Source organism: Piliocolobus tephrosceles, chromosome 13 (genome assembly GCF_002776525.5).
Source record: "Piliocolobus tephrosceles isolate RC106 chromosome 13, ASM277652v3, whole genome shotgun sequence".
In the NCBI taxonomy this organism is placed as follows: domain Eukaryota; kingdom Metazoa; phylum Chordata; class Mammalia; order Primates; family Cercopithecidae; genus Piliocolobus; species Piliocolobus tephrosceles.
The window spans coordinates 78,277,607-78,288,097 of NC_045446.1; the positions used below are offsets into that span (position 1 = coordinate 78,277,607).

The 10,491-nt window shown below is 40.4% G+C and overlaps 1 protein-coding gene across 2 annotated transcripts in view; it reads right to left on the minus strand.

Moving 5' to 3' along the window:
• CTSC (cathepsin C) overlaps window positions 1-9,828 on the minus strand; it is a 40,815-nt gene extending 30,987 nt beyond the window's left edge. The window contains exons 1-3 of one of the 2 annotated variants that reach the window (XM_023209220.2): window positions 9,547-9,819; window positions 6,972-7,117; window positions 285-369 (exon numbers count right to left, since the gene is read on the minus strand). In XM_023209220.2, the coding sequence (XP_023064988.1) occupies window positions 285-369; window positions 6,972-7,117; window positions 9,547-9,718 (403 nt within the window). In that variant the 5' untranslated portion in view covers window positions 9,719-9,819. Of the gene's footprint in view, window positions 1-284; window positions 370-6,971; window positions 7,118-9,546 lie in introns of both variants that reach the window. The other variant, XM_023209219.1, reaches the window with a different exon arrangement.
• Window positions 9,829-10,491: the final 663 nt, after the last annotated feature.

The window sequence follows — 10,491 nt, forward strand, 5'->3', positions numbered from 1 at the left end:
TACCCTTTTCAGTTCATGACTACTTATGTTACAAGTATCATTCTTGGGAGAGCTGATTTGACATGTGAAATCAGAACATAATAAAGCAGAAAATTACTCACATAAAACAGTGTAGACAAGTTAGAAATAGCAGACAAGCAGGCTCAAGCAAGAAATTCATAAGAAAACCATAAGCTCTCCAGTCTCCCTCTGATGAATGAATAGGCATTAATTTGCATAAGCCACCAGGAAGTGGGGAAGCTTGCTTTTAATAAGAAAGTTAGAAATTTTTCAATGGAGCTCACCCAGTTTGTTCCTCAGATGTGGCAAATCATATATCCCCACAGTTCCCAGCTGCATGAACAAATGACTGATAAAATCAGTGACATCCTACGAAGAGTTTACAATGGTAAACTGAGTCATTATGTTGCGATTAAGCATCATCATGAAAGAAGACATAAAATAGTTAGGCATGCACTCAGTGCTAAACTTCTGATACTTTCCCTCCATTGAAATACTCTTACAAGTAAACCCAAAGTTGCTTAAGAAAAAAAAAAAACCACAAAATGCTGAGCTTGATACATTGAATCTATATTTTAAAAAGTATATCTATCTCTACAAGTCTTCTAAAATTGTTATATCTTAATAATGAACCCAGAAGTCTCAATGAAAAAATGGCACAATATTCCCAAATTCTTTATTGTAGAAACACAGGAGATATTTCTGGCTATGTGATAAGTTTGAAATTTATTAATCATTAGCATACAAAGTAAGGAATTAAATCCTCTAGTATGGATTTCTCAACATAGAGTTCTTGTTTCTGTTTGTTTAATTTTGTTTTTGAGACAGAGTCTTACTCTGTCACCCAGGAAATGCAGTGGCACAATGTCAGATCACTGCAACCTCTGCCTCCCAGGTTCAAGCAATTCTTCTGCCCCAGCCTCCTTAGTAGCTGAGACTAGAGGCGTGCACTAATTTTTAGCTATAGTTCTATTAAGATTGGAGGGCTCCAAACAAGAGTTCAATTAGAAAGCACTAAGATTTTCTTCACTATCACCAAATAACATTTCCAGCCATAACGAGTCTAGTTCCCCTCTATGTGTTTCCTCAGCCCTTGAGTAGCTTAATCTTCAAAATAAAATCTGAGTTCCTTCTCTACTGCTCCCTTTTACAGTCAGTTTCTTTTACTGCCTCAGAAAAAGTAAAATGAGAAACAGTAAAAGGTTAGAAAGCCTATTCAGGCTGGGGGGAGGGGGGGGGTGTGGCTGACACCTGTAATCCCAGCACTTTGCAGGGTCCAGGCGGGCGGATCACTTGAGGTCAGGAGTTCAAGACCAGCCTGGTCAACATGGTGAAACCCCATCTCTATACAAATTAGCTGGGCATGATGGCGGGCACCTGTAATCCAATCTACTCTGGAGGCTGAGGAAGGAGAATCTCTTAAACCCAGGAGGTGGAAGGAGTGAGGGCCTGGGCAACAGACCTAGACTCCATTTTAAAAAAAAGGTCTATTCAACAGGTCATTTTTGGAGCTTAGTTTGTTTTATAGGACTTCCTGTTTCTGGGCAATTTGGTGGAGAGGATGCTATACAGAGGAGCTTTACACATAATCATCATTAAAAATGAACAAAGTACATGAGAGCATAAAGAAGAAAAAATAATCACATTATCCACCCACCATGTAAAGTCAGACATAATTAAGCATTTTCACAGTATTCTGTTTTGTGTTGTTACATTGTGTGTGTGTGTATGTTTTGTTTTGTTTAGAAACAGAGTCTCACGCTGTCACCCAGGATGGAGAGCAGTGGTACAATCTCAGCTCACTGCAAGCTCTGTCTCCAGCGTTCAAACGATTCTACTGCCTCAGACCCTAAGTAACTGGGTCTACAGGTGTGCACCGCTATGCCTGGCTAATTTTTGTATTTTTAGTGGAGATGAGGTTTCACCACGTTGGCCAGGCTAGTCTCCAACTTCTCAGCCACCCAACATGCTGGAATTACAGGCATGAGACAAGCCAGCCTGCACCGTGTTTTTATACAGGTTACCTGCAGGTACTTTTAAGAAGTGCAAATTTGCTAAAGTGTGCCAAGTACAATGAAATGGTAAATGCTACTAAAATCTGATAATCTTAGAAACTGGCCTGTAGATAGTATTGTCTTTTTGGCCAGCCCAGTGTTTTAAAGGAAATTTGAATTTGAAGGCCTCTAAGAATGTTTCCATCTTGCCACAGGCCTAATTACTCATTAGTTTACATAAGGTTATTTCAAATGCTTAGATACCCACCTGAGTGGGCCCTAAATGTAATATGTAACTCACATAAAGTGCTATAATAAAATGCCTGGAGGATGTTGAGTAAGAAAAAATCTTTCTTTTTTTTTTTTTTTTAATTATTATTTTGAGCCGGAGTCTCACTCTGTCACCCAGGCTGGAGTGCAATGGTGTGATCTTGGCTCACCGCAACCTCTGCCTCCTGGGTTCAAGCAATTCTCCTACCTCAACCTCCTGAGTAGCTGGGATTACAGGTGTGTGTCACCACACCCAGCTAATTTTTGTATTTTTAGTAGAGATGGGGTTTCTTTATGTTGGCCAGACTGGTCTCGAACTCCTGACCTTAGGTGATCGCCCGCCTCAGCCTCCCAAAGTGCTGGAATTACAGGCATGAGTCACCGTGCCCAGCTGAAAAAAATATTTTAAAAACATACCTAGAACCTCCTGCTCAACTCAAACTATGCAAAAACTTTAGATGTCAAAGTTTTATTCCTTCCAAACTTTTATGTAGCTTGAAGTCACAAGCAAATATACATATCTCCATCCCTACTCTACCCCCAATTTCTCAAGCTGTTAAAACCAAGTTTTAAATTGGCTTAGAAATCTCAAATCATAAAAAATGTTTCTTTCAGATGAGCGCCGAATAAGGAGAACTTAATAAAGCAAGTTTCTAGCAATAGGAGCTAGTGGTATCACGATTGATTCCGAAGTGGAATGCCGAGAACTAGGAAGAAGCTGTGTCTCTCCTGGTGAGATGCAGGATGCTGAGGGAAGCAGAAGGTAAAAGCAGGAGCCTAAAAGAATGCTGTGGTGTGGAAAAACTACTCAACGTGCTTTTTCCTATTCTCTCAGTCAGCAACAACAATCAATACAAAAGACTTCAGTGACCCTAAAATATGTAGGAAGTTCTTCCCACCAGCAAGCAAGCAATCAATTCTGCAGCAGACACCAGCTCAGTGCCCTCCAGTTCAACTCCAATGCTACCCACCAGGAGACAGCTTCAGACCTCACACGTTGAGGGCTTAGTCCCCAAGACTGCCTGCCCACTTCAGACACCAGTCTCAAGTCCAGGCCTCCAGAACTTCTGACAGACTGGCTTCAAATTAGGGTTCACATAACCCCTTCTTTGGGTTCAATTAATTTGACAGAGTGACATACAAAACTCAGGGAAACACATTTATGATTTATTACAAAGGATATTTGAAAGGACATAAATACATAGACACTTGAAGAGATACATAGGGCAAGGTCTGGAAGGGTCCCAGGCACAGGAGCTTCTGTCTCCGTGGAGTTGGGAGGGATCACCCTTCTAGCATGATGAGTTCTTCACCTTCCTGTCAGACCCTACGTGTTTAGCACTCCAGAATTCCCTCAGATCTGTTCTTGGGCTTTTATGGAGTGTTCATTGAATACACATGATTAAAGCATGGGTAACCATGTTGAAATGTAATTAGATTAAAAGGGCATGATCTAATCCCAACAAGGCCTGTCTGTTCAGATTCTTCTTGGTATCTCTGTGCAGTGTTCCTTCTGCTATAGTATGGGGTAGAATATTCTCTGGTATGAGGGTTTTAGAACCCGCAATCAGATTAGAGTCCCGCAGTGGGCAGATTAAAGGAGGCTAGGAGAAGATCAGAGACAGAGAGAGATTCTGGTTTCTGTAAGAAGGGTATTGGGAGTGAATTATGAGCCAGGAACCATGGACAAAACCTATATATATCATAACATACAAATACTCTGCATGTACCAACTACTCAACAAACTCGAGCAGCAAGAACAATAAGAAACAATCTACTTCAAGCATATCTGAAGCATGTATAAAGAAGGTAAAACAAAACAAGTGGTAGGGTTCCATGAGTCAGTGGAGAGGTATGAAAATCCAATTGATTTGTAGGATAACAACAATGATGGCAGGTAAGCACGGCAAAAATTTGTCAAATATTTCTGTAATGGCAGTAGGTTGAGTATGTTTTTGTTTATGTAAGACTCTTAAAATTGAATAGCAAACACTACTCAAGTTTTGATGTTTTCTCCTTTTACAAAAATAAATTTTAATGTAAAAGATGCTTTCTAATTCCATAGGAACAATTCTTACATGCATTACTTATTAAATGGGCTTGTGTTTTTCTTGATTTACGTGTCCTTTCAAGCACAGTTTCCCCAGCTGCAGGAAATACCCTGATGCTTGTGGTAAAATCTGTAAATTTTCTGTATTAATAAATGTCACCCACCAACAGTGGATGACTTTATTATTCAAAGTCAACTCCATCTTAATATCTTTCTTAAGTTTTTAAACTCTACTTCCTATCACTCTTACAGTTGGATTTACTAAAATAACATGGTATTTTATTACTTTGCAAACTACATTTATCTGGAACTATCTGATTATATCAAGTTTCAAAAACAAGTACCTATTATATTCTACTCTGCCTAAGGAAATTATAGTCCTTGTCATAAGACCTAACTACTGACCAGAGTGGTTGATTATTCTGTAGAAAAACAAAACATAGCCTTGATAATGGTTCTGTCAAATGGGCACTTTAAAACATACATATCCTGAAATCAGTAGGGCAGGAGTATTTTTCCTATTGTTATTCCTAATGAAAGAATAAGGATTTGACCAATGCCATCCAGAACCATAGGATTAGGCAGGGTTCTAACCTCCAATAGCATATATGTTAACTCTTTCCAACTTAAGGTTAGGAACACACATAACTTTATTTGGCTTTAAAAAGTGATTTTCTATTGACCTAATGTGACTAATGTTCTGAGGCTATGGTAAAACACCAAATGTGCTTACACCGTGATTCACAAGAAATACGTAAAGTGATACAATTCCTCATTCAGTCACCAGCTAATTCCCTCTGTCCCTACCAGCTTTGGACTACTATTTAAGCTAAGAACAAATTGATAAAAATATAATAGAAGAAAACTGCATTTGTCTATTTCTATTACATCTCTGGTAATTAAATAATGATTTTAGAAGTTTCCCCACCAGTTTTTCCAATTCTGCAGAATTTAAGAATGAAGTTTCCTAAGTCAAAAGAATAAACTGTGTACTTGTCTATTTATATCTGCTCATCTCCTAAATAATTTATTTAACCTATTTTCCAACTGAATTCCACTTCATTCATTCCTTTTGTAATAAATTGACTAAGTGTCTATTGTGTGTCAAACAAGAAGAGATAGAGACAGAGGAAAAGACAATGACAGAAAAATATGGACAAGGTTTATGGTACATGATAACAATTGCCTTGAATATCTCTTTCTTTGCACATGAATTCCACAGGTAATTGATTCTTAATCTGAAGTCAAATAACTTTTGAAGGGCTGTGACAGAGTAACTGTAAGAGGTCTGCAAAGGCCTAGGCTCATCAACATATATACAACTGTAATAGGCCTTTGCAGACCTCTTATAGTTACAGATTATTTTCAGGTTAAATATACCACATATACATTGCAATTTTTAAAATTTATATAGATACTAAGTATGTTTTTTACAAAAAAATGCATAGCATCTGGAAATGATACTAAAAATAGTTAACAACTGGTTAACCATGGGTTTCCACTAATTCAGTGGACTGTTGGCCATCAACAGCCAGCATGGACAAATTGGTTTCCACCAGCTGCATATCATACCGGCAAATCCAGTTGAGGAGAGGCAACCTCTTCTCCTCTACTTCCTTTTATCTTTTTTTTTATTCCATATTAAAGAAAGGTCCTTATTTTAAAAATATTTCTGGGAGTTATTATTCTAAAAAATATGGTAAACTTGCTTGGACCGCCATAATCTCGTGACAAACCACAACTCCCACGAGAAATTATAACAAGTTTAGAACTAGGCCTTTGTTGGTGCTTTGTCTTTTATCATACTTAACAGTCATTCCCTACTTTCCCACTTCTTTCCAGATGTTTTAAGGGCTGTAAACCTTTCGCCATGAAAAAGTCTGTCTATTTATACTCTATGTATAATAAGAAACGCCTAGTTTCAGGCTTATGTTTCCAATTTACTTGAACCATTTAATATTTAGCTTACAAGAAAAGTTTCAGCTTGAGAAGAACAAATGAAATGGGCTGTAATTTGTGCTAAACTATTTTAACCCTGAGTATGTTTGCAATTGGAAGTAGTGTGTTATGAGAATGAACAGCAGTTCTTTCCTAGTGAGAGAAGGAAACAAGCTAGATTGACCTGGCTACCTTTTACTTTAACTAGCCTAAGGGAGTAATTCCTAGGTTCTCTTAGTTCAGAAGAAAAAATTACTCAATATATTTAGTATATTTAGGATAACAAATCATTTAAGCCAATCTCTCATAGCCAATAGGTAGTGATAGGAAGGATAGCATAATAACGGCAAGAAAACAAAATGTGTAATCTCTATATCTTTCCTATAGATTCAGAACAAAGCCAAATGACTATGGCAACATTTAGAAATAAAGTGATAGTAATAATGAAAATAAATTAAGAATTTAGTCATACTTACCAAAATGTAAATTTTACACGTAATTTATACATATTCAAATGTAGAGCTGGTACTTCCAAAACCTACTAAAATCATAATTTTAAATAAAGTGGAAAAATTATACCAACCACTACTCTTGGGAAGAGTGGTGTCAATTCCGGTTATCTTCTTAATGTAAAATTAAAATTCTGAGGGTCTACTAATCAGAAGAGGTTTCAGATATCAAATCATTGAAAACATAAATCCAACTTCCAACAAACTAACCTTAAAAAAGGCAAACCACTTGTAGTCATTCAACACAATCTCAAAGCCTTGATTGTAAATGATGGTGAAATGGCCAGAATTGCCAAGGTCATCATATGCTGTATCCAGCTTCTGAAGGTGCACTACTACTTTTTTTTCTGGTGGTCCTAAAGGAAAAAAAAAAAAAAGGCACAATAAAAGAAAATGATTTGGATCTCAATAGGGGAAAGAATCCCCCAATTTCAATTATAATTGTGCTGCTTTCCTTTCATGCTACCCAGTTTGAGCATAGTCTGCCTAGTGAAGAAACCAGAGGCTCCATCTTGTTGCCTCAAACAGTTTCTGCTCCCAGGCAAGACTGTGACACAGTTAGGCTCTCAAAATTTGAGACAATGCAGGCAGGAGCAGTGGCTCAGGGCTGTAATCCTAGCACTTTGGGGGACTGAGGTCAGGACTTCAAGTTTGGACAACATAGTGAGACCCTGTCTCTACAAAAATACTTTTTAAAAATTAGCTGGTTATGGCGGTGCAAGTCTGTAGTCCCAGCTATTTGAGAGGCTGAGGTGGAAGGATTGTGAGCCCAGGAGTTGGAGGCTGCAGTGAGCTACGATTGCACAACTGCACTCCAACCTGGGCAACACAGTGAGACCTTGTCTCAAAAAGGAGACATACGCTATGCAGCCCAGCAGGCAAGGATACCCCAAAAAGTACAGTACCTTTCCAGAGCATCCCAACACTGAAGAAATTTTTCCACTGAAGAAAAGGAGAAGTGGGGAATGTTGAAAATTACAGGCTTCCAGAAACAGAGAGAAGGCAAAATGCTAGTCAAAAGTGGGAAATGCAAGAATAAAAGGTATGACAACAAAAAGATAAATAAACAGACTAGCTATCAGATCCTAAGGAGGACAATGTGCTAAGTCCAGGAGAAGACACAAAATGGTCTATTCGAAGAAGAAATGGGGTACCTTTCTCCTCAAGGACTCTATAGTTTAGAACCTCATAATCTGAATACATCCAAAGTTTATTCAGCAAACTAGAGGTTTGTGTCCTATAAAACTAATTTGTGCTGTTAGGAATGAAAGGTTTAACCTTCATAGATAAGGACTCAGACCTGTGGGTGCCTTTAATTACTGGATTAAGGCCAAAGGTAATTTTACAGGCTGAGTCTGCCTGAAAATGGTTCAGCTGTGTCAATCTGGAGAGTTCTACATTTTAAACAGTTTTTCCATGTTTCAGATTAATGTTCTGACATGGGAGATTGCATGTGACGGGGCAATGCAAACCCTGATCTTTTTCTGCCCCAACCTTCAAACTCAAATTTAAAAAAAAAAAAAAAAAAAGGCCAGGCGTGGTGGCTCCCGCCTGTAATCCCAGCACTTCGGGAGGCCGAGGCGGGCGGATCACGAGGTAGGAGATAGTGACCATCCTGGCTAACACAGTGAAACACGTCTCTACTAAAAATACAAAAAATTAGCCCGGCGTGGTGGCGGCGCCTGTAATCCCAGCTACTCGGAAGGCTGAGGCAGGAGTATCGCTTGAACCTGGGAGGCGGAGGTTGCAGTGAGCAGAGATCGCGCCACTGCACTCCAGCCTGGGTGACAGCGAGACGTTGTTCTTAAAAAAAAAAAAAAAAAAAAAAAAAAAAAGTTTATAATGCTCAGGATTATGAAATGCTATATAGTCAGCTAAAAAGGTCTTTCTTTAGTAACAAATGACTTAACAATCTTTGTTCTGCTGACAAGAAAATTATACCTGATTTTTTACTGACTCTGCAGAAGTCACAGGCTGTAAGAGGATTTGGGTAGACCACAGTGTGACTCTTCTGACCAGTGATTGTTTTTGTCTTTTTTCCACCCCACCCCCTTCTTTTTTCTAGGGGTAACCACGATATCCGAAAGCATATGGAATATCTCCAGTATGTTCAAACACTAGGTATTTATTGAGAGACTTCCATGAGCCAGGCATTGTGCATGACTCTGGGCATTTCTAATTACTAGGCTCAGAGTTAAATTTCCTGTTATTATTATTTTTTAAATTTTTACCTCCCTGCAATGCATGAAACAATTCAGAGTGGTACCAGACGTTTTCTAGTACTCATCAATACACGCTCAAACCAAAATCACCGGGGAGAAAGTCCCTTTCCCAGCAACTAACAAAAAGAGAAAACTTCCTGCTATATCCTCGAGAGTCTTTGAGCTCATCTGTCTTCACGAGCACAATAGCAATAAAAAATGAAAATAAAAATAAATTTTAAAAAGAACGCTGCCAGATCGGACTGGAGAATCAAAAGATTGCAATTCCCAAGTCTCTCTCAAACCAAACAAAATTAAGCAGGAGAGATAAAAAAAAGTTCTTGATAAAAGTGTTGAGTCCCCAAGATAACCAAGAAAGTGTGGAGTTAGAAGTTCTCAGCAGATGAACTTTAGCTTCGCAGGCCTAGCGGGGAAGAATGTCACCAAGGGTCCCCGAATCCAGTCAAGATGCTCTGGCCACCCACAAGCGTCTGCCTGGGGGCAAGCGGTAGTTAGCACGGCGCTGCGTTAGGGGCTCAAGGGCAGAAAGGACGACCCGGAGGACTGCCGAGCCGGCGGCTTACCCATAACCGAGCAGTTGACATCGCGCTGGGAACCGCTGGAGCCCACGTGGAAGACCCAGGTGCCCAGCAGGTCAAGATAGGTGCAGTTGGCAGGTGTGTCGCAGCGCACCGCGCGGTCGCCGGAAAGAAGCAGCAGGAGGGCGGCGAGCAGCGAGGCTGGCCCAACACCCATGCTGCTGGGAGCTGAGAGAGGAGGTGAAGAGTTAGCAGGAAGCCGAGCGCTGCGGGCTAGCGGTGAGTCCACCGCGGGGCGCGCGCCTTGAAATAGCTACGCCAGCGCGGAAACCCGGGGGCGGGGACACTGAGCAGCCGGGAATTGGGGGTTGGGCGCCAGGAGCGTGCCCGACCCTGAAGCGGGGACTTGGGAGCGCGCGCCGCCCCTCGCTTGGCTGCAACTGGATCCAGAACTAGGGAAGGGCCCAGGGACAGATTTTTTTTTTTTTTTTGCCGAGGGACTTTTCAGAATTTTGCACGGCCAGGGTGACAAAAAGAGGGTTTAAGAGCCACAAGCGGTCCGCACACGACCCAGACTTCGTTCCTGTGCAGTAACGTAGGGAGAGAAGGAAAAGGTGTGGGGGGAATAAGGGGATGGGGCAGGTGAAAGAGCGCGACAGAAGGAGAAACCTAGCAAGTGGAGTTCTGTTTTACTTGCTGTTCTTCCCCTTTAGTCTTTTTTCTCAGGTCCAGTTGCCTCATAACCAACTTTTTTTTTTTCCTCTGAAAAACTTCACTAGCTAAAATCAACTATTCCAGCTGTTTGAGAACTTATCTTCCTTCCGTTTTCCAACTCTTTCTGCCTTTTTATGTGCTTGATTTTGTTTTGTTTCCTGGTAAATGCTGTTTGCCTATTCGCATTCAGCAGAATTCAGTTGTTGTGCAAACCTGCAGTTTTGGTGTATTAGCGTTGTGGGGGTTTTCCCTCTGGCGCGCACACACATGGCGCTC